We start from the raw sequence: 24,843 nt of genomic DNA, 5'->3' as shown, positions 1-24,843 counted from the left end.
CAGAGCAGCGTTTCACTTCGTCATTCACTGGTTGCGCGCGAATTAAATCCTACTATCCTGTAAGTTCGAAGTTCGAAGCAGGGTTTCGGAAATGTTACTGGTTATTCAGCACATATATCTGTATGAGACAATTTGATCTCCTAGACCGCTATCTTGTACGTGTTCGAAAAGCCGACGTTCGGTTTCGTCTCACGCGATTGTCCAGGCCGCGCCGATATCGCGGCCTAGGCCAACCGCGTGAGGCGAAACCGAACGTTGGCTTTTCGAACCCGTACAAGATAGAAGCCTAATTTCCTGTTACTTATTTCGTTTCACCTTATATTCAAAGCGTTATTACATTCTTGACGCCCAGCTCCTACCGTCCGATTCATGGTCCATTCGTCAGAGTGAGTGACGCGATTTTGCCCATGAACAACCAATCAATCAATCAGTCAATCAACCAACTGGTACGATTAAAACATTCATTAGCTAAGCTTGCCTCCGCTGCGCTAAAACCTACTATTGAGAGGGACAAGCGTGTGTACGCGTGTGTTTGCATACTTCAATATGGGGTGCTCCGCAGCGTTGAGGTCTACGCCACCGGTGAGGTAGCTGCTCGTCGGGCAGCACTCAAAGTGGACCCCCGCCGCCAACGCTTGCCGGTAGGCGTCGCCACCATCAGCGACTGCCCGGTAGCCGTGGCCGATGCGCTCGGCATGGAGTTCTCGAACGGCACGCAACACGGTGACTGGGGGTCCCGCCTCAGCCGCATGCACGGTACGGTGCACGCCGCAAGAGACAGCACGCTGCGTCGAGGCAAGAGGGTGTAACGGGGATTCTTATTATATTATGTCAGTTTTAGCCCCACTTATCCCGGTAATGCCTAACGTATCGTATATGATACGCTGAGTTTGATACCTCATAGTGCTGATGGGCCCATACGCCCATAGTTGCGTTTTTGATACGCAGGAGTATGGATGGAGTTAAGTTTCAGCTGCGGATAGTTCAAGAAACCAATTATGAATTAATTAAGTATTGTAATGATTACGCTATAAATTAACTTTTTTTCACAACTGTACTCTTTGGCCAGAAATAACAGTGAAAAATTTGTTCCTCTTTTCCTTGATGTGGAACTGTGTTTGGGCATTACAGGTTTATTCTTACACATATGAACCAAAGAAATGTTTTAACGCGGGGAACCACTCAGCTAGTGGATCATGTTTCTTCTTCTTTATTTCTTTCTTTGCTTCTTTCCTTAAAAAAAAGAAAGAATTTGCAAATGCTCGCATCATATGTGCGAGCATTAGCAAGTCCATTGAAGCCTCGAGTCTTCCTGTAACCCATCCTTTGTCCTTCCCCTCGTTAAGGGTTCAATTAAACCAAAATAACGATGTGGTTGACGCGTGAACTCGCCTGGAAAGTGTGGATGATCAAGGGGTCGGTGACCTCTTCACCGTAGTCGTTAGCATTCGGATGTACCCGCACTGACTGTCCTTCGACGGGCTGGACTACGCCGCAGACGTCGATACCAACCACGCCTCGGCCGCTGTACTCACGGCAGAGCTCCAGAACTTCGGGCGCCCACTCTGCGAGACAGCGCGCTTTTGTCAGTGTCGCAACGAGGAGCAGTGTGAGAAGCGAAGGAACGTAGAGCTGCGGTAAAGTATAAAGGGTTAAGACATGCTTAAGCCGCCGTTGTCGTCGTCATGCCTCGTTCGACGTGCCGTCGTCTTGTCGTTGTTCTCGTACGCATCGTTTTCATCGCACGCACAATTACTCACCATATACTCGGACACAGTCAGCCACCGTTAGTGTGTGCGCGTGCCTGTGTTTAAAATCGAAATTATAGGGTGTAACGTCCCAAAGAAACGTACCTGCTGTGAGATCAAGCCTGACCTATTGTTCGGTACACGAATGCCTTTTACAGCGGAGCTGTTAGAACATCGCTATAATAATCATTCCGTCGTCCGCAGCTTCACCCACTGGGGGGAAAGAGAGCTTCAAAAGAAAATTCATTGTCCCGATCACGGCTGCAAACCTATCGAGGACTATTGCACGATTGTGTCCCGTGGCAGGACGCAGCTTATCCGTGAAATAACTGAAGCGCAGATGAATAAAAAATTGGGTGATAAATGTGTTAGTTTCCTTTCACTGGCTCTCACAGAAAAAGAACTAAGTTTCTTGGAGGCGGCATCACTTGACTCGTAACTATGTTACATGAATGCGCAATCCTTTTCAGTTCAAGTAAGCGCATGCACAGTCTATATACTGCTTCACACATGTAAACTGATTCAGTGGCACAATAAGTTTAGTTGAAAGTTTGCGCTTGGTGTGTGTGTTCTTCTCTCCCGTCCGTGTCTTTTTGTTGCGCAATAATACTTGAGAACGTCACTGCCGTTAAAGCCACCACTGTGTGAAAGAAAAAGGTACCTAGTGGAAAACTCCCGATAAAGTTAGGAAGCCTGTGACAACTAAAAAAAAAAATGCGCTGTATTCTGCCTACATCCTTCTCGTGACATCTTTCACGGGCAAGGCGCGATACTAACCGGGCATTCCACGAGCGCAAGACAGGTTGAGCCTGAACTTGGCGCCCGTCTCCAGCTCAGCCTTGCGCAGTCCCTGTAGCGCAGCGTCCAGTGCGTCCCTGGTGCTGACCATGCTCTCGGGCATCCCTTGCCACCGGAGCGTAGTGCTTGAAGAGGCCAGCATCTGAGGACACAGCATCATCTCGCTGTACAGCACGCCCACGGTCGCCTGGTCGATGGCCGCCTCGTAAGCCACGCGCTCCATGGCCTCCCGGTCGCCGCTGTGCCGGAGAGGGGAGCGCCATATTTAAACGCAGCGCCTAAGAGGAATGGACGAGTTGGATAATATGTTCATAATACGGTCGATCCTCGATATAACGAAGGTGTACTTCCAGCGAAAAACTTCGTTATATCGCGAATTTCGTTAAGTCAAGGTTTCGTTAACTTGATGGAACTAAGGTCAGGGAATAAAAATGGTTCGTTACATCACGAACCCCGTTAAATCGAGGTTCGTTATATCGACGTTTGACTTTACAGCAGCGTAATGTCAGAATAAAAAATTGTCGCAGTTTCACCCGAAAGGCGAAGCATCAATTGCGATAGCAACTTAGTACGGAGTAAGGATAGTAGTTTTATCAGCTGTATAAACTTGGACATGCAGCAGCACCATCAACGCGCAGGACTGTTGTCGACGCCGTCGGCGTTTTGCCCGCGTTCGCACCGAACGCGCGCAGCGTTGGTGACTGTTGCCAGGGCCTCTGGGGGCGGCTCGGAGGTTTTCGACAAGATCGGAATAGGACACTCGTGGAGCAGCGTCGGAAATCTTACCCACCTTCTCGCCTCGCAACGTTTTTATATAAATACGCATTTGGTGCCGCAGCTAAACGTCGCCTTCCCTCCTTCCCTCCCATCCCCCCACGGCCTTTCGCGCGACGGAAGAAGTCGCGTTTGCTCTCTATATATGGTGATTGTAAAGGAGGAAAGAGACGCGTAATTCTGCAGCCCTTCAGGGAGCACGGCGCAGAACCGCGTTTGCGTGCTCTCGACGTGCGTTCGCTCCCCGTGAAAGCGCGCGTCCCTCGCGCCCTTTCACTCGCACATTCAGCATCTGGAGCGCGGCGACGATTTCATCGTCGTTGACGTCATACGGAACCTCACGGCGACGGCGACGCCGTCGGCAGAAATCCGCTTTGGAGTGTCCATATAATTGCTATCGCAATAAAAAGAAAAAGGAGACGGGCGAGAAAGGAAGGACCACTATACAGGCGCCGTCTTTCAACTGAGGGTTAGTGGAAAAAAGGTATTTCAAGTATGCAAAACGGAATGCACTTTAAATCTAAAATTACTCCTTCCTGCCTTCTTACTTTATCTCACTCTTTCTTTCGCTCTTCCTATCTTTCTTTCTTTTCTGTGTTTTTTGCGCTGCTGTATTATAAGCATAATAAAAACATTTGCACTGGGCACAACTCCGATTTCTTTACACAATTAAGTGTATATAGAAGATGTCATGCAGCAAGTGACAATACTCTCACTTTCTGCAACTGACAAGTGTGTCGCAGTTACGTCACCTGTGTTCTACGAAGCCATATCAAGCCATAGATAATGAAGCCAGGAAAAAGCATAGGGGAAATTATTTCGTAGTTTTATTAAAGTGCAGAAATGATAAGCCAATGGGAAATCAAATCAAAGTGGCCGAAAAAAAAAAACACAGGCCCTAAGGGCGACATGCAGCAGCACCGGTAAGGTGAGCGGCTTTGGTAGCACACGCAGAACTGTTGTCGACGCCGTCGGCGTTTTGCCCGCGTTCGCTCAAAATGCGTGCGGCGTTGGTGACTGTTGCCGGAGCCTCTGATATGAATAGGCACTTGCGTGCCGCAGCTAAACGTCGCCTCCCTTTCCTCCCCCTCCCCCGGCTTCATATTTATGGTGATTGTAAGGATGAAAGAGACGCGTTAATTCTGCAGCCCTTCAGGGAGCACGGCGCAGAACGCGCGTTTGCTCTCGACGTGCGTTCGCTCCCGTGAAAGCGGCGTCCCCTCGCGCCCTTTCACTCGCCAATTCAGCATCTGGACGCGGCGACGATTTCATCGTCGTTGACGTCATACGGAAACCTCACGGCGACGGCGACGCACGTCGGCAGAAATCCGCTTTGGATGTGTCCATCTAATTGCTATCGCATAAAAGAAAAGGAGGACGGGCGAGAAAGGAAGGACCACTATACAGGCGCCGTCTTTCAACTGAGGGTTAGTGGAAAAAAGGTATTTCAAGTATGCAAAACGGAATGCACTTTAAATCTAAAATTACTCCTTCCTGCCTTCTTACTTTATCTCACTCTTTCTTTCGCTCTTCCTATCTTTCTTTCTTTTCTGTGTTTTTTTTTTTTGCGCTGCTGTATTATAAGCATAATAAAAACATTTGCACTGGGCACAACTACCGATTTCTTTACACAATTAAGTTATATAGAAGATGTCATGCAGCAAGTGACAATACTGTCACTTTCTGCAACTGACAAGTGTTCTTACGTCACCTGTGTTCTACGACCATATCAAGCCAATAGATAATGAAGCCAAGGAAAAAGCATAGGGGAAATTATTTCGTAGTTTTATTAAAGTGTAGAAATGATAAGCCAAATGGGAAATCAAATCAAAGTGGCCGAAAAAAAAAAGATACGGTTGATCCCTATTTCAAAGGCATCATCGGTAGAACACGAAAGTGAAACGTGTCTTCACAGAAACTGTTGCATGTTTGCTTCGTGAACTCACGGTCCGCTGCAGTGAAAGGCGCGCCATTTGCGGGTCGGCGACCGTGTTGCAGGTTTGCCTGGCGCGCAGCGTCATGCTGCCGAGTCGCTTCGGTGAAAGTACGAGCACTTCGGTCGGGCTCCGTAGTGTGTTGGACAGCCGGTTGAGTTGCTACGCACTCAGCTTCAAAAATCCGAGTGGCAGAGTTCGTGGCGTGCGCCGCGAACGCGCGAAGGCGTTCTTCACGCTGGCGTGTACGTACCTCGCCGGACCAAAGCGAGGCCCGTCGACGTCGTTGCCTTTCTGCGGCGTGTAAGCACTGCGGATGCACGGTGAAGCTGCACTCCGTAGGCGACGCGGCGTCAGGGGCTAATCGGACGCGAAAGACGAACCATGTGCGGAAACTACAGAAGGCCTCCACCCGCCTCCACCAGGCTATACACGGCGTTAGAGGATTTGTTGTGAAAACAGTCGCACCCCTCACTGTCGGCACTCGTTATGGAGCACTTCGCTTCAACGCTCCTAGATGGCGAAGCCATCCCTGTCAAGATAAAGGGAGCCTATACAGTATGCTCCTATGTCAAGATAAAGTCCCTATTGACCCTTTTCGCGGAGCAGTTTGTTTTAGAGAAACGAGATGGCGCTCATGGCGGCGCGCCATACGTCTCCTCAGCGACCGCGCACGAATGCGAAACCATTACCGCATCTACCTTGCTTCTGTGCGATCAGCTGTCGGAAATGCAGCTGAGTGTTCGCTAACACACTGTGCTCCAATCATGCTAGATTGAATCATGTGGATTGAAGACATGTGCATTAGTTGGCTGCAAAAATAGTGACTGGCATGTTTAGGAATAGAATGAATCTGTGTCACCAAGTTCGCGGATCGCTGCTGAAACTGTCCGAACGTGTTACCGGCACTTCGTGATGTACGGCTTTCTTCGAGGATACAGAAATTTGCTCATCCGCCAGCCTTGCATCGCTAACCTTCGAAGAAAGGGCTTCATCGCCAGAACGTCGGCAAGAGTGAGTACCACTCGTTAAACAATGACAAATGGAGTAGTGCCGCTTCCTGTCATAGCAAGTTTCGCGCACGTTATCTATATACACATCTATCCCAAATTGCAGGAAAACTTACGCCCACTCTATCGCCGAAGTATCAAGAATAAGTGAATGGGCGCACACTTGAATATATGCGCACTGTATACGCACAATAAATGACGGACTACACCGATGGCGCACGAATGGTCGAAGCTGAATGTGACGGTCCACAAGAGTAAGCGAATTACTAGCTGTAATATATATTTGCTACAAGGTATTACAATGTACAAAACAGCTAAGTTTCAAGCCTTGTGCGCAGCAAGAACAAATCTGTCGGAACTGAGCACACCCGCGAGCGATTAGGCAGAACATAATCAGATAGTGGCCGCACCGAGAACCTTCTCTGAGTCAGAAACTGACAAGCCACCGCTTCAAAATATTTGCCAAATAAAGAACAAAGAGCAAAACACACTAATCCTGACTGAATTCATGAGCGGAATGTTTGGATAGCTTGGAATACATATTTAGCCCCGCTTTTAGAACAAGCACCATATACGCTGCTTGCGCCGTTTGGACATAGCTTAATCAGCTCCGAAAGCGCTTTTGCATGTTCTCTGAAGCTGTGATCAAAGCTTCGTGTCGTCCACCTATAGTCACCGTCTACGATATCTCCGAAAACAGAGGTTTTCTAAGCCGCGCCGGCGTCATACACTTCCAACAAGGAGGCAACGGAGGCAGTTGAGGCAAGCAATGGACGCGTCACCACGTGATCAAACATGGCAGCGCCCACGGGAACGCCGCGAAAAGGGTCAATACCTTCGGAAAAGTACCGCCATCCTTTGAACAACGCCGCTGCTCTCTCTCTCCTATATCTCCGATTGGACGATGATAGTGCACGCTTTCACTTCTTTATATTTTGTTTTTGTTTTTTGCGCCTCAGACCCATGTCGAAAGTTACTCTGCGCAGCCGCCGTCGCCGGCGGCGGCGGCGCGCGCCCGGCCTGAAAGCTTCAGCGGGAGCTTTCGAGGGGCGCCACCGTCGACTTGCTTTCGCAAGCAAAAAGTAAAGAAAAAAAACAAGCGTTTTAGGAGAGGAGACCGCGGAGGAGAGAGTAGATGGCACTACTTTTTCTATAAAGGTACTTTAGGTCAAGAGAGAGCATATTTCACGCATTCGCGCACAAGAAGTTGATGGTGGACCGCGACATAAAACACTTTCGAGTTTTAACACGAAAGTGTTAACACGAAATTTCACCATGAAAACGCTTTGGCTGGGCATGCTGCCCAGCCAAAGCGTTCGCAGCTGGACTGCATAAAGCCGTCTTTTCTGGCAGTGAACTAATTTTAATGCGAACAGGTGTGCTATTCATAGATACTGTCCAATTTCGCCATGTTGCCGACTCTCGCCATGTTCGCGTTCGGGCCAATCGGCTAGAAGAGGTAGCCACCTTGTGAGCCAATCAGAACTTAAAAGATGGCCGACTTGACATTACGGCGGAATATAACAGTACCCAGAATAGCACGACAGTATGTAGATGCATTTTTAAGCGGAAGCCAACTCCAATTTCCTTATTGAAGTACATGTGAAACGCAGGAATGCTCTCATGAGACAATCGCTGAACAAATTTTAATTATGTGTGTTGCATTTGAGAGATAAAATTAAGCTCTGGCAACTGTAGGAAGCAGATTTGATTTGGGATCTAATTAGGGCATTTCGAATAGCTAAATTGAGGATCGAATCGAATACAAATATTCGAGAAAAAGGACCATCGAATATTCGCATACCTCTAAAGCTCATACGTTTTACAAAAATTGCCTAAAATCGTTAAGTTTCAAGAAAAAAATTGAAGTACTAAGTTTACAAAAGGAAGGAGAAAATGGTACAAAAGCAGACACAATAGACACCATACGAATAGAGAAAGGACAGGTGGCACAAACTACTTTGTTTTCTAAAGGCAGATAGATTTTGTTTTAAGCAAAAGGAGAGAAATGGGTAAATGACATCGATATCGTTGTATGCGTCTGAGATGCGGTACCTCGGGGATGTTTTCAATGCGGTATCGTAATGGGAATTTCGAGCATTTGTACGGTGTGCATGCGATGTGGGGAATATATGTGTATTTCACTGCCTTCAGAAAATGAAGTTGTTAGTGGTGCCTATCCTGTCGTCTAGTCTTTTGTATTGTATTGTTTTGTGCCATTTCTTCCAAGAGGGACGCGTACCAACTAGTCCAGCAAAAAGCCTTACACTACGACCTTGAGGAAGACGAAGATTTCCTTCAGGAAGTTGGCGAGCGTGGTGCCCTCTTTTGGTCTCGTCCTTTCTCGGACATCTTCCACGCTTTTGTAACCCAAGTCCAAGCCTTTCTGTCTGTTCAGAGCATGTCATCAATAGCAAGAGGTCAGTCATTCAGTCAATCAGTACGAACCAATCTCCTGCACAAGATTAAAGAATGGGGTGAGTTATACTCATAATGTACAGCGCTAAAAGAAAGAACACGGACAAGGATAAGAGCGGGTGAGACGAGAGCATTTGTTTGTCCTTGCCTCTTTCCTCATTGCACATTATGAACATGTACTCCAAGTCACCCAGTTCGCTATTCTTGTGCAGTATACATATTCAATGGCTTCTTATGTATATTAGTGTGCTAACAGCGACTTTAACAACCCCAGCTACAGTAAGACGACCCTTCAATAAAATTACTATTTTGTTCTTGACCAAGTCCTCTTTGGCGCTGTACATTGCGACCGATTTCCCGTTTAAGATGTTTTATCTATCAATGGTATTATTAGCTTTTGAAACTCAAGTATACCTATCCACACAACAATGGGACCCTGGTTCAAATCCCACCATCAGAAACGTAAGTTATTTCCATTGAAGAGGCTTCAAACGAGGCGAGATGGGAACTCAACCTACCGACCGCAAAGTACCTGGTAAGAGGCGAAGAACGATTCGCAGTTAACAAGGAGGGGAAAGGGGTGGAAGGGATGTTTATGTTAGGGATTCGTTGGGGCTCCACATACACTCTGTGCTCGCCGGAACTGCATTGGTGGTGTATCGAATTCTCTGCTGTAATGCTTAACTGTATATATAACTATATCGATCACAAATATCAATCGCGAGCGTCCCACGCGATAGCGTTGCACAGGTCATTCACAGACGAACGCGTAGTGCTAGTATAAAACGACTTCACTTCTGAAACGAGAATTCTCGTCCTCTCCGCCAACACATCTGCCGGTGAATTGTCACTTAACTGTGCCAGCTCCCATATAGTCGCGTGACGCATGCATGAGTCCAGGTGGCTATGCAGCTGAATCTGAAAACGAGAACAAAGAACAAAATAACCCCAGAGCATGATTTCTCTCGTCCTTCCAATCCAAACACGCGTTAAAGCGTGACGAATGAGCAGCAATGTCTCAGTTTACAGTAGTACCGTACAGCTTCAATACTCTACTTTGATTTGTGCGGAAAATGATTATTACGTTAATACCGAAAACAATTTGCGCCAAATTTTCCTCTTCAATCTCTTCTTTCATTATTTTTTTTTTTGGGGGGGGGGGGGGAGGGCGAGCGGTCAATTTCATGACAAAATCAGGAGCGCGATTTTGTAGCTATTTCTTCCGATCGATTGTATGCCGCTCATATATGCCTGATTCACACAGTCATCACACGCCCCGTCCCGTCACCGCCACGTCACCGTCGTCCGTAGCCAGACAACGTTTCCTCGCCAGGTTATCCTCAAAAGCGGAACGTTGGTTACGTTGACCGATGCTCTTAACGTCAAACGTCATCCCATTTTTAAGGAGAAATCGGCGTGGAAACGCGCTTTCTCATGACCGACGCCGGTGACGTGACGGTGACGTGATGGTGACGGGATGGGTCATGATGGCTGCGTGATTCAAGGGCCTTATCATCCACTGTTCACGGCGTGCTTGTGTAGTCGACAACGCAGCTGGAGCGCCGCTCTGACCACTGGCGGAGCGCGAAAATGAATGGTGTTTGGAATACAGAATCGTCACATTACCCCAGCCCGGCCCTGAACGCCAGTTGGTTAGCGTGACGTATACGTCACGGATTTTAACCTATTTTCTTGTATTCGGGCCATTTTGGTGCACGACAATTCCTTGAAACGTGCTGTAAGTTGGCTCCGTGATTCCCTTCGAAAGAATGCGACGTGTAGTACTTTGTCGCCGACGAAACAATTGATTTGACCCCAATAGACGCCGGTAAAATCCACGACACCACGGCAAGCCGGCGCCGCAACTTCGGGGTTGAAGTTAGTAACTAAAACTACTAGAGGGAACTCTGTCGCTGAGATCATTCAGCCAGAATGGAAATGATGGTTAACATTTATCTAACATTCGTGCCTGTAGCTTCAGACACCTTTATTCACAACGTTTTAGCTGACTTTATTGACCTAAATTTCGAAGCGAATCACATTTTTTTTTTCTAAACGCAGGAGGCAATTAAAGGACTCGGCGCACGCGCACAGACATCACGCATTGCTGCATTTATGACAGTACTTTTGCTGAAGTGAGCAGTCGCAACGTCGCAAAGTCCTTTGAAACCAGAAGGACGACGTTTAGGCAGATACTAACCGACATTCGCGTACTGGTTGAACTCTCGTATACTTTCAGCGCCCGTAAACAATAGCCGCCAGAGTTCCATATAAGGCCAAACTTCGGTATACAACAATACGGGATATAACGAAATAATGGATATAACAAAGTAGGCGGAATTCCCCTTTAAATCCCCGTATAGAGCTTCGTATTACAGTACATGTAATAATATACATAACGAATTAATGGATATACCAAAGTAATTCTGTCTGCCCCTTCAACTTCGCTATATACCGAGGTTTTAGTGTTAGTAATTTTGGGAGGATACTTTGTGGCAGAACAAGTTACGCTGGTCCAACGTGAAGTTTCGTGAAGCGGCTAACTGAATGCTTTAAATAACCGTACATTTTCTTCACCACGTTTTGCAGCATAGTGATTCCGTGCTCACCACGCGACGCACACGGGACCTATACGCGACTACGGATTGCAGTCTAATGGATCGGCCCAGTTTTCATTAAACCATATCCGAGATCGGCCAAGTTTAGTATTGCACTAGCTTCACAATTGGCCCACTGTATTCGGTGAGCACCCGCGACCAGACACGCCAAACCCCGACGAAGAAATCATATCAAGGTTCGCTTTAATAAATAAATTATGCACTTGAAGGTATTTATTTGTTTGCAGCGAGAATATTTAGGTACCATTTCTTGTTCCATTGCGTAATTACGTAGAGAACAGAGCCGTGCACCGGCACATCTCTAGAGGTAGTACAGATGGCTGTATGCGGGGTGATCATTTTTAAACTTTACGTCATTTAAAAAAAAATCGCCTGTTGCAGATAACATAACTCTAGTCCATGAGCTGGGTTATTCCGAGAGGAGCTATGACATTACTTACTCGAGAAACCAAAACACATATTTAACTATTTAACAAGAATTCACCAATTAACTTCTTAATTAATTACTTTGCGGCATATATTGTGATTTCCGAATTGTGGCCGGTGAGAACGCGAGGCGTACCCATTTGGAATGAATTTCCAGAATGACACCAGTTTCGAGACATACGCCATCAAGCTCGCCGTAAAAATGCACTGTTACTCCACTTACTTTTGTTAACAGAACGCTGCTTAACGCAATGAAGCACAAAAGTAACTGGAAAGCCCATGCATTTCGTCCCACACTTTTGGAAATAATATCTCCAAACTGGTGTCATCCTAGAAAATAATTTCAAGTGGACATGTCTTGCAAGCTCGCCGGCTACGATTCGTAAATTACACTATGTCAAGTAAAGAAATTAATGAATAAGTTAATTAGTATTTTTTAATTAGTTCAATATGTGTTTCGATTTATTGTGCTAGTACTGTCAGCCTCATCGAATAATCCAGCTCAACTACAAGAATTGTGCTATCTGCCACAGGCGATTTCTAAAAATTCCGCAAAGCTTAAAAGTGATCACCCCGCACACAACAAAGAAAGGCCTTAAAATTTCCGCCCTCAACATTCACCAACTGCCATCCTTTGAATAAAGACACGTGTTTGGCCCATGCACTAGCGCTGCCTTTGCATGTCGCTCAATGAAGGTACTTTTGAGTTCCCTTAGAGACACTGGTCTCAATGAGACACTTTAGCAGACTGTTGTGTTTTGTGTACGTTGTGCACCTGTGTTGTGAACAGTGCTCATCATTTCATTTTTCATCCTATCCATCTGGAGTAGCGTGCTATATACTACAGTGTGTCCGTAAAGTGATGGTGTACTTTTCACCGGTCACAGGAAAGCAACAAAACGAAATGGAAATGTGAAATCTCCACCAAATAAAAAAGGAAATCCCTCCAAGTTTCCGGAGTATGATGCGCGAGGGTGTGCGCACACAGGTGATGACTCAGCAGCACGAACTGCGCAGTAGCGGATCAGCCCGCGCGCCCACGCCAGTCGAGATGTGGATGGTATACAGAGGAAAGTTCTGTGTTTACTGAGGTTTGCTAAATTCGAATCCGTGACCAAAGTGCAACGGGAATATCGTCGCGAAGCACCACCACATAGGAATAACATTAATCGGTGGGATAAGCAGTTGAATGATACCGGCAGTTTGTTGGCCACCCACCGCGGTGGCTTAGTCAGCTAAGGCGTTGCGCTGCTGAGCACGAGATCGCGGGATCGAAGTCCCGGCCGCGGCGGCCGTATTTCGATGGAGGCGAAATGCAAAAACGCCCGTGTGCTTGCGTCGTAGTGCACGTTAAAGAACCCCGGGTGGTCAAAATTAATCCGGAGCCCTCCACTACGGCGTGTCTCATAATCAGAACTGGTTTTGGCACGTAAAATCCCAGAAAGAAGAAGAAGAAGGCAGTTTGTTGGCCAAACCCCGTTCTGGTATAGGCCATCGGAAAGCGACGAGTCTGTAGAGGCTATACGGGAAAGCTACCTAAGGAGCCCTATGACATCTGGCGTGCGTGTGCTCGACAATTCCACCTAAGCAAGACTACAGTTCGTAAGGTGTTACAGAATAAACGTCTGCGTTTTTCCGGTTACAAATTGCAGCTGTTGCACGCTATCAAACCGGCGGATAGACCCACACGATTCGCGTTTGCTACAGATGTGCTTCATGATATCGACAGTGATGAACGATTCCTGCAGAAGATTGTACTTATCGATAAGGCGACATTCCATGTCTCTGGACATGTTCATAGCCACAACGTCCGAATGCGGGCTGCTGAAAATCCTCGTGCCGACGTTGAGTACGAACGTAACACCCCCAAGGTGAACGTGTGGTGCGGCCTGACGCATGGTAAAGTGATAGGCCCATTTTTCTTTGCGGAGCAGACTGTGACGTCAAATAATTACGCTGACACGTTGGAATTGTACGCAGTGCCACAATTTTCAGCAGGTGTCATCTTTCAACATGGCGGCGCGACTCCACATTACGCCAGCATTGTTCGTGAGTTTCTGGATAGAACATTCCCGGACCAGCGCTGGATAGGCAGGGGTTTTGTCAAGCCATGGCCACCACGATCCCCGGATCTGACGCCATGAGTCTTTTACTTGTGGGGCTATGTGAAGCAACATGTGTGCAGTGAACGTATCAACGACATTAATCATATATATAAAACAGAGAATCACATACGTTATTCACATACATTAGACGTCCTTAACCATGTGTGGGAAGAACTTGAATGTCGTTTAGATGCGTGTAGGCCAGCAAATGCCGTCCACATCGAACTGCACTGAACAGGTATGAAAGTTGGAGAGTTTTCCTTTTATTTCTTGAAGATTTCACATTTCTATCTTGTTTCATTGATTTCCTGTGACCGGTCAAAAGTGCACCATGCCACCAGTAAAACCTCTCTATAGTATCCATTAAATCTCTCTCTTTCTCTAGTGAACCACTCAAGTAAGGGAATCAATATTTATAAGTGTTTCTAAAGAAAAGGCGCATACCTTGTACTTGGGGAGAGCCATTCCTCTGGAGTTGCCAGAGCGGTGTGTGTAGTTTCAGCTGCAGCTGCCAGTCCCCCGTGCTTTGGCAGAATTGCGCGCCGTATAAAGGAGAGCTGCTGATATCGCGTCCTGTTGTGTTCGCTTCTTTCTATTTTTCGCTCTCCCTCTCCGCCCGTCTTTTCGGCCCCACAGCTGTTAGACTGCCGCGCCATTGCCTATCGCAGATTTTTGTGTTTCTCTAGCTATTGCTGGCATCGTCCTCTCCTGCGCAGACTAACTTGTTGGTATGCAACCGGCACAGCAAGCTGCAGAGGTTTAAAATGAGAAGCTCTCTCTCTCTCTCTCTCTCTCTCTCTCTATATATATATATATATATATATATATATATATATATATATATATATAGCGAGAGAGAGAGAGAGAAGAGAGAGAGAGGTCAGGGCACGGCGTCGTCAATGTGAGTTCAGCACGAGCGCAGTCCACGAGGGCTTGATGAGTAGACAGAAAATCCCATCCTAGGATTACGTCGTAGGATTATCGGGGCAGGACGACAACCTTAACGGCGTACATAACATTTCGAATAATTACACGGGCTGTGCACTGAGCGGTAGGCTTGACGTGATGTGAGGTAGCCGCACGCAGGGAAACATCGGTAAGCGGGATGGTCATTTTTCTCAGATCGCGGCACAATTTTTCGCTAATTACAGAAACAACAGCGTCTGTGTCGACAAGTGCACGTACGGCGATACCTTCTACCAATAAATCAATTTCGTTGGGCGGGTAAAAATGAGGTCTTGGAGAGTTCGATGACGGCGCAGTTCTTGCCTCGGGAACTGCGGCTGACAGTTTTCCTCTCGTGCGGGGCTAGGTCGGCGAAGCATCGGGGGAGATAGATCGGTGACGGGGAGTAGACGACCGGCGTGAGTCAAACGGGCGGCGTGTAGAATACGGGTCGGCGACAGAAGAAGAAACTCGTGGTGAATGCTGAGCAGCTTGATAGGTTGGTGAAGCCACACCGTTTTGAGAGCGGAAGCTGCGACGGTGACAGTGGCGGGCTATATGGCCCGCAAGACCACATGAGAAGCATATGGGCTGGTTATCAAAGGTACGCCACGGGTTCACAGTAGATGGTCCGGTGGGCGAAGAAGGATGGGGCATCGTGCGTGAGGGTGGCGGCGACGTGTAGAAGGACCCGGTGGCCTGGTAGGCGCAAGAAAGAGATGGGGGCTGTGTTCTGGCAAGAACGGCAGCGTAAGTTAGTGGCGTAGTGACAGGCAACGCCGGAGGGGCAGCTGGTAGTGCCTGGGCGACTTGCGTCTCAATGACGTCACGAAGAGGTGGGTCGAAAGATGACGGCGCTGGCTCAGGTGTGTGGGCGACAAGGAAAAGTTGACGTGCAACTTCCTCGCGGATGAACTGCTTTATGTGTGGTAGCAAAACGGTGTGATCAGCAGCGACGTCGTTGGCAAGGGTGGAAATGTCTGTTGTATCTTGAGCAGGTCGTCGACGCGTCGACGCACGTCGCGACGACGCACGCTGCACGTGCGCGACGCGCACGGCGACGCACGCTGACCAGCGCGTCGACGCACGCTGCTTTCGCAGCTCGTCGTAAGTCTGGCAGAGTTGTATCACGTCGGCTACCGTCTGGGTGTTCCTAGCGACAAGCATCTGAAATGCATCGTCGTCGACTCCTTTCATGATGTGCTTTATTTTTCCCCTTCGGCGAGAGATGGGTCGACGCGCTTGCACAGGGAGAGAACATCTTCGATGTAACTTGTAAATGTCTCCTCCCTGCGTTGGACTCGACTGCGCAAGCGCTGTTCCGCGCGAAGCCGGCGCACGGCGGCACGACCGAAGACCTCCGCGACGGCTAACGTGAAGGTCGACCAGTTCGTAATTTCGGTTTCATGGTTTTTGAACCAGAGGCCGGCTGCATCAGTGACGTAAAAGTGAACGTTCGTGAGCTTGGTGCGGTCATCCCATTTGTTACAAGCGCTCACTCGTTCGTACTCGACGATCCTGGTCGTTGGTGCCGCTAAATATAGGTGGGTCGCATTGTCGGGGCACGCCAGCACATAGGATTGTCGTTGGCACGGGAGCAGCTTGCGATGGGCCAGGATCAGTCATGGTGAAAGCTGATGGTAGCGTCCGGCTGCGAAGTTGCAGGATGAACAGTACCCCGCACCTCCACCACTTAAAATGGGGGTGTTGCTCTTCAAGCAGGCCTGGACGTTGCATTGCAGAAGGCTATTCGAAAGGCAGGTTTGGTTACTGGCGAGCGCGAGCTAGAGCGTCAACAACCACCGCTCACCGTACAGTATATATATATATATATATATATATATATATATATATATATATATATATATACTATATAGAATACGAACGCCATATAGTCACGCTCTCCAGCCCTTGCTAGTGGGTCGATCCCTCCTGCGCTTTCCTCGAGAAACGCCGCTCGTGCTGAGAGCTCGGACCTTCAAACAACGGACGGCCCAAACGGCTGGTGTCTAATAAACGCCTTTACAAGTGGTGGAGGTGCTGACCAGCATCATCATCAACAGACTAGCATCAACATCTTCCTGCGGCCGCTCCACTAAGCTACGCTGATGTCATCGCGACGCCCCAAGAGGTCCCGACGGCTGCACCTCTCAGCTACGCTGAAGTCGTCGCGAGGACTCAACCACTCTCTCCGAGTGTGCCTCTCGGTTATGCCAACGTCGCAGCTAGGCCCCGACCGCAGCCCACCATGCCGTCATACCAGCAGCCGCCCTGTACTACGCGACCTCTTAATAGATGGGACCTACCCCAGCGAACCGGTGGCGTACTTCCGACAACCGGCCGATATGCTTTGCGTGCGGCTATGCCGGTCACATCGCTCGTTATTGTAATCGCGTTCAGCCGCCTAGCGACGCATCAGCCATGACAAGCCAGTTCAACCGTCCATATTCCGACTCCCATTCGGCTATGTCACCGACTCTGCGCCCGACGCCACCTACCCGCCGTTCCCCGTCTCCACGCCGTCGCTCATTGTCGCCGATGCGACCCCGGCCCGTAACTCGGGACGAGGAAAACTAATTGTCGCAGTCCAAGAGGTAAGGGCTGCGGCGCCGTCGAAACGTGAAAGTCCTCAACGCAGTCCTTCAAATGTGATCGAAGTGTTTGTTGACGGTGTTCGCGCATCTGCACTCGTGGACACTGGAGCCGCCGTATGTGTTGTGGACGCTAAGCTTTGCCGCCTACTTCGGAAAGTCACGACGCCCCTTTCTGGACTGTCCCTCCGCACAGCCAGTGCTCAGCGGCTTGCACTGCTCGTGTTGTTATTGACGACCTTCTGTACGCCATAGATTTCATCATCCTCACCTCGTGTTCTCATGACGTTATCCTCGGCTGGGATTTCCTCTCTCGCCACAACGCCGTTATCCATTGCGCACGGGCCGAGCTGGAACTCTCGCCGCTGTTAGATTTGCCGCTCACCGACAATACTTCGCTGTTGAGGAAGCTACTTGTTCAATACGACACCCACGTTCCTCCGAACACATCAACGGTCGTGCCCATGTACTGCAGCGGCCTCTCCGATGCTGTTGCACTACTGTCTCCATCTGACCGCTTTCTCACCCGGACAGGCCTGCTGCTACCTTTTGCGACAGTGGACATCAAACAGGGCTACAGCACCATTTTCGTTTGCAACCCGTTTCCATACTCTGCGATGCTGCCCCGAGGGCAATGTCTCGGCCATGTACAAGCGATCGAAGACGTGCAAGTTATAGACCTCCCCGATGATCATTGCTGTGCTAGTTCCAGTGCGCTCACTGCTCTTTCTACCTGTGAGGGACCTTCCAGTGATGTGTTCGGTTCTTCTATCGCCGTTGACCTTACGCCGGCCCAGCGATCTCAACTTTTGTGCCTCTTAGAAGAATTTCGTTCTTCTTTCGATGTCGGGCAAACTTCCCTAGGCCGGATATCCACTGTTACGCACCGCATCGACACTGGCTCGCAACCGCCATTGCGGCAACGACCGTATCGTGTCTCTCCTGCAGAGCGTCGTGTAATCAATGAACAGGTCGATGACATGCTTCGCCGCGAGGTGATACGACCTTCCAACAGTCCATGGGCATCCCTTGTCGTCCTCGTTACGAAGAAAGATGGTTCTGTGCGGTTCTTTGTCGACTACCGGCGCCTCAACAAGATCACACTCAAGGACGTCTACCCTCTCCCGCGCATAGATGACGCCATTGACAGTTTACAGGGCGCAGGAATTCTTTTCGTCTTTAGATCTGCGCTCCGGGTACTGGCAAGTACCCATGGCAGACGCTGATCGGCCATAGACAGCTTTTGTAACACCCGACGGCTTATACGAATTTAACGTAATGCCTTTTGGACTTTGTAATGCGCCCGCAACTTTTGAGCGCATGATGGACACAGTTCTGCGCGGCTTGAAGTGGCACACATGCTTGTGCTACTTGACGACGTTGTTGTTTTTGCGCCGGACTTCACAACTCACCTTCAACGCCTACGGTGTGTTTTGACGTGCTTAACAAACGCAGGCCTACAACTAAGCCTAAAGAAGTGTCGATTTGCTGCTCGGCAGCTGACAATCCTCGGTTACGTCGTATCCCAGGATGGGATACTCCCAGATCCAGCCAAACTTCGGGCCGTCGCCGAATTCCCTAAGCCAACGTCTGTCGAAGAATTGCGCAGTTTCATTGGTCTGTGTTCTTACTTCAGACGCTTTATTCGCAATTTCGCCGCCATCATCTCACCCCTGACGAAACTGCTGTCACGCAACGGGACCCTCACTTCGTGGTCGTCCCTTGTGCAATGAGGCCTTCACGAAACTCCGGCATCTACTTACGTCTCCGCCGATTGTGCGCCACTACGACCCGACAGCTCCTACTGAGGTGCACACAGGTGCCAGCGCAGCGTCGGCCTCGGCGCTGTTCTTGCCCAACGCAAACAAGGGTTTCCTGAATATGTCGTCGCTTATGCAAGTCGTACGCTTACGAAAGCTGAGACAAATTACACTGTGACAGAAAAAGAATGCGTGGCCATCATCTGGGCTCTGACTAAGTTCCGGCCTTATTTATATGGTTGTCCATTTGACGTAGTCACGGACCACCATGCACTATGTTGGCTGTCGTCCTTGAAGGACCCCTCGGGCCGTCTTGCTCGATGGGCACTTCGCCTGCAGGACTACGATGTCCGGGTGCTGTACCGCAACGGACGCCAGCATTCTGACGCCGACGCCCTCTCCCTTGCCTGACAATGCCTGCTCCTCACTATCCGAGATTGTTGTTTCTTCGCTCGACCTTAACACCATCGCTTCTGAGCATCGCAAGGACCATTGGATTGCCTCCCTTATAGACTTGCTTTCTAGTTCGTCGGCACAACAGCACTCACACGTTACGTCGCCAAGCACGTCATTTTGCCATTCGCGACAACCTGCTTCACCGACTGCAATTATAACCCCGACGGGCGCCAGTGGTTGTTAGTGGTACCCCGCAGTCTGCGTTCCGACGTATGGCAGCTTTCCATGCTGATCCACAGTGTGTGCACTCCGCAGTTTTCAAGACTTGCCAGCGCCTTCAACAGCGGTATTACTGGCGCGGGATGTACAGCTACGTTCACAAGTTTGTTCGCTCTTCTCCCGATTGCCAGCGCCAGAAATCTTCACCCCGCCTTTCGCCCACCGGTCTGCAACCTTTACCTTGCCCTACCCGGCCGTTTGGACGCGTCGGCATCGATTTGTATGGGCCCCTTCCCCTGACGTCGGCTGGAAATCGCTGGACCATTGTGGCCGTCGACCACCTGACGCGATACGCCGAAACAGCCGCCCTACCGGCAGCTACAGCACGCGATGTTGCCTCCTACCTACTTCGACGATTCATCCTGCGACATGGGCCACCCCAGTAACTACTCAGTGATCATGGGCGTGTGTTCCTGTCCTAAGTAGTTGAAGCCATTCTCAAGGAATGGCACGTTGTTCATCGCCCAACTGCGGCGTACCACCCCCAAACCAATGGCCTTACAGAACGCTTCAACCGTACGCTAAGGGACATGCTTGCTATGTACGTCGCCTCCGACCACATTAATTGGAACGCCATTCTGCCCTTTGTAACTTACGCGTATAACACTGCTACTCAAAGCACCACTGGCTTTTCACCTTTTTTCTTACTGTATGGTCGGCACCCGTCGCACACCATCGACACAATTCTACAGTACCGGCCGGATGCATATGAATGTGCGCCCATTTCTGACACCGCAAGACATGCTGAGGAGTGCCGCGATCTCGCACGGGTCTTTACATCCCACTTCTGCACCCACCTTCCTTCTTGGAGCGCTTGTGTGGCTTTCGATTCCTTCGGCTACACCTGGTCTCTCATCCAAACTAGTGCCCAAGTATGAAGGCTCCCACCGTATTGTCGAACGCACATCTCCCGTAAACTACGTGATCGAACCAGTTGAACCTTCTGCGGACATGCGCCGTCGTGGACGCAACAGTGTCAGCGTCGAGCGCCTCCAGACCTACTATGACCCTGTCATAGTGACCAGCTGTTAGGTCGCCCGACGGCTCCCTCTTCGTTCCGGGGGGTGACTGTAGCGAAGAATACTAACGCCATAGCGGGTCACGCTCTCCAGCCCTTTCTAGTGGGTCGATCCCTCCTGCGCTTTCCTCGAGAAACGCCGCTCGTGCTGAGAGCTCGGACCTTCAAACAACGGACGGTCCAAACAGCTGGTGCCTAATAAACGCCTTTACTATATATATACAGGGTGTCCCAGCTGAAAGTGACCAATGTTTTAAACACGACGAATTGTGCTAGGAGGCTCGAACCAACTCAGTGCTGTTGAGGATCGCGTGTCCTGTTGTGCGGTATTTTTTTGTTTTGCAAAGTCAATTAATTAGTGTAAATTAATTGCCTAACTTTTTTAATATTGACTTCACCAAGAAAGTGCCAATACGAAAGTTGTCGATCACATTTAGAAATGGCCGACTGAAGTGGTTGCAACTAAGTACCATTGATGGAGCTTCTTGTAATTGTTTTTAAAGAAAGCCCGCGAAATACAAAAACAACCGCGTCATAGCACCATTATTTCAGCGCTCCCCCAGACGACCGATCAAGAAACTAAATCCGCATATCTGTACAACAGTTCCAGGACGGGCTGGGCGTTTCCGGTGGCCGCAGGTACACGCCAGCAACTCTCGCTAGTAAGATAGGATCGCGAACGAATAGAAGAACATGGCAATTGCATTTTCCTCCCGATTAAAGAGTTCTGCCCACATTTACTCAAGCCCAAACTTCTCTTTCTTTCTTTTTTTGTTTTCTTACCTTGCGTGTTCGGGCCACATTCCACAAGTGGATCCTTCATTCCACAAGTGGATCCGAATGATATGTTTATGCCACGTCACCTCTAAGCGCGAAACACCTTCATCACCGCCGCTCGCTCTGTGCGCCTGATCGCGACAGGGCACGCGAGTGAAAAAAGCATGCAAACAATGTCCTTTACTGGTCGGTCGTTTGGGGGCGCTAAAATAGTGGCGCTATTAAAACCCCTATATATAAAAAGTAGCGCCAACCACTTCCCTCCTCCTCCGTTCCACTATCGCGCTCGGAGCGGCCAGCGCGATCGAGGCGCGATAACGACAGTGGTGCCGCCTACGTCGGGCCTGCCGTGGCAGACGACAGCTAACGCGCTACCAGAGGAAATCCGCGGAAAACTTCGATCGCGCCCTGCGGAGACGTTTTTGAGGCGCGATTTTGCTTCGTCAGTCAGTAACTGGTCTTAATAATGCCGTTTTGGAAGTAGCAACGCGACGATGCGAGACGGCGCAAATACCACGTGTGCAGCAAGCGTTTGCTCTCGCCGGATGGTAAAGAAAAAAAGCCTTTTGCGCTCGTCTTATCGGTTGCGGCAACTGAAGGCGCGGCAGCATGCCATCACAACGAAGGTCTTGTCCCTACACGTTTGATCCGTTTGTGCGTACAGCACTTTCGTCGCACAGGCCCGACAATGGCGGTCGGAGCACGCTGGAAAGAAAAAAATATATACAAAAGCGCAACGCGTGCTTCCACGTGGCATGGATTGGCCAATGGGGGAGCGGAGAAGGTTGGGGCGAAAGGAGGCGGCGAGGAGGAAACGCCGGGGTGAGCGCGTGGCGGCAAGATCTAAGAACGGCGCTACTTTTTATACATAGGGGCTTTAGGCGGTATCACGCACTTGTTTTTGTATTTCGCGCGCTTTATTTAAAGGCCAATTGCAAGAAACTCCATCAACAACAACTCCATCAATGGTACTTAGTTGCGAACACTTCAGTCGGCCATTTCTAAATGTGATCAACAACTTTCGTATTAGCACTTTCTTGGTGAAGCCAATATTTAAAAAAAAGTTCGGCAATTAGTTTATACTAATTGACTTTGCAAAACGAAAAAAAAAATACCGCAGACTAGGACACGCAATCCTCAACACCACTGAGTTGGTTTGAGCCTCCTAGCACTATCCGTTGTTTGTAAAACATTGGCTACTTTTAGCTGGGACTTTCTTGAAAATTCTGCGCTCGCTACTTTGTCGAGAATGCTATGTCTCGCTGACAACGCGCTTGCCGATTGTGACCTTGAAGTTCCGGGCTCGCAGCGTTAAAGGAAGATCGAAAAGCGGGCAAGACGGATCACGGTTATCGTTGCGGGACAAGATAAGCCCCCAAAGGGTGCAAACTTCTTTAAGAGTGAAGCTGATGATGGATCGGGTTTAACAGCCCCAAGGAGCACACGAGCTACGAGAGACAGGGGCATTGGATTAAAACCAAACGAGCCTTTTCGCATGGTGCCCTCATGGGAATGGGGGCGCCACGGTCAGGACTCGTACCCTTGACCGCGTGTACTCAGCCGCCGCGGAGGGTTGCGCGCAAGTCGACGAGATCATGGCCATTGACCATGGCCGTGAAGGTATTAATTGGCACCTGTCTACGTGCTCAAGAGAGCCGGGATCCCAGGACGGCGATGCAGTTTTTCTATAACGCATCCCGGCCTTCCACAGCTTAGCGAGGTTGGTTTCGATTGGTAAACGCAGAACTCGGCGGAGACGTGTTCTGTGCTCAGTTCACAGGTCTCGTATATGTTGCCGAAGTGAACGAACTAACTACGCAAGAAAACCGTCGGCAGAACAGAACACAAGCTTAATATTATCCGCGCGAAACAAAGGATTTGTGACAGAGGGAGAATTGCGATGGCTGACTTACCTCGTCTCGTGGCGGCGCGTGTGGGCCAAGGTTTCTTTTCTGCAAATACCTTACAACGTCGCGCAGCACTTTTCAAAAAACACTCAGCGGAGAAAACGCTATACTAGTGTTCCTTCCTTTTTGGGAAGGGCTCGGAGAGACTGGGCCTCTTCGATTATCCGTCCCTGACAGTCCCGGACTGCCCGAAGCAGTGCTTTCAGCCAATGAGCATTGCGTGTGCAGCTTCTCGGACAGTCGAAGAGGCCCATGATAGCGCGCGGCGGGCGTTTGTGAAACAGCCGCTTGTACACGCGACACGCACGCAATGACGCGTGTCCAAGGCAGCCGTGCAAAGGCGTGCACTCCAAAGCCCACTAGTGGCATTACTCAGCACAACGAGCTGCCGGTGGCCAAGCGAGCGCGTTCGAATCGCTGAAACGCCGAAACGCAGTCAGAAGTACATACGTATTTGCCGCGTCACGACGCGATGGGGAGTGCGCTCAATGTTGAGTGCGCTTGCGTACTGCGTTCGCAAGCCACGGGCGTCGACAGTAGCCAAGGGGTCACGGGTGGCACACCGGGCACCTGCTCGGACCTGTGCGACGGACCTGTGCGACGAAAGTGCTGTACGCACAAACGGATCAAACGTGTTAGGGACTAGTTGTGATGGCGTACTACTGCGCCTTCAGTTGCCGCAACCGACAAGGCGAGGGCGAAAGGCTTTTTTTTAACCATCCGGCGAGCGCAAAGGTTTGCTGCACACTTCGGTAATGCGCCGTCTCGCATCGTCGCGTTGCTGCTTCCAAAACGGCATTGGCCAGTTACTGACTGACGAAGCAAAATCGCGCCTCAAGCACTGCTCCGCAGGGCGCGATCGAAGTTTTCCACGGATTTCCTCTGGTAGCGCGTTATCTGTCGTCTGCTACGGCAGGTCCGAAAAGGCGGCGTCACTGTCGAGATCGCGCCTCGATTGCGCTGGCCGCGCCGAGCGCGATAGTGGAACGGAGGAGGAGGGAAGTGGTTGGCCACGGCCGCCTGGATCGGCGCGCGCGGCGATCCAGGCGGCCGTGGGTTGGCGCTACTTTTTGAAGTCGAGAAATAGGTGCGATGGCATATGCATGGTCTCCGAGATTGGGACGACTCGGAGGTCATGGACGACAGGCTTGATTTCGCCGCGGATCGGCAAACGTGTAAAGCACAAATACAATGCGCTCCCGGCTGTCATTGCAGTCGCCTCGCGCACTTTTCGGACGCACACTTAGGACTTTGTGAATAGATAAAATCCCATATGTGCACTCTGCATGAAAAATTTAAAGCATACTATAGCCTCCTGCACAGTAAGTACGCTATCACG

The 24,843-nt window shown here is 49.8% G+C and overlaps 1 protein-coding gene across 2 annotated transcripts in view; it reads right to left on the bottom strand.

Moving 5' to 3' along the window:
• The window catches only part of LOC119433813 (adenosine deaminase), a 28,356-nt gene extending 4,377 nt beyond the window's left edge, over window positions 1-23,979 (bottom strand). The window contains exons 1-6 of one of the 2 annotated variants that reach the window (XM_049658437.1): window positions 23,955-23,979; window positions 9,539-9,600; window positions 8,532-8,654; window positions 2,526-2,785; window positions 1,393-1,565; window positions 541-785 (exon numbers count right to left, since the gene is read on the bottom strand). In XM_049658437.1, the coding sequence (XP_049514394.1) occupies window positions 541-785; window positions 1,393-1,565; window positions 2,526-2,785; window positions 8,532-8,654; window positions 9,539-9,570 (833 nt within the window). In that variant the 5' untranslated portion in view covers window positions 9,571-9,600; window positions 23,955-23,979. Of the gene's footprint in view, window positions 1-540; window positions 786-1,392; window positions 1,566-2,525; window positions 2,786-8,531; window positions 8,655-9,538; window positions 9,601-14,275; window positions 14,377-23,954 lie in introns of those variants that run through there. The other variant, XM_037701074.2, reaches the window with a different exon arrangement.
• Window positions 23,980-24,843: the final 864 nt, after the last annotated feature.

Source organism: Dermacentor silvarum, chromosome 11 (assembly GCF_013339745.2).
Source record: "Dermacentor silvarum isolate Dsil-2018 chromosome 11, BIME_Dsil_1.4, whole genome shotgun sequence".
Lineage (NCBI taxonomy): Eukaryota > Metazoa > Arthropoda > Arachnida > Ixodida > Ixodidae > Dermacentor > Dermacentor silvarum.
Note: the sequence above shows the minus strand (reverse complement) of the source record. Positions and strands in the feature narration are given on the sequence as shown.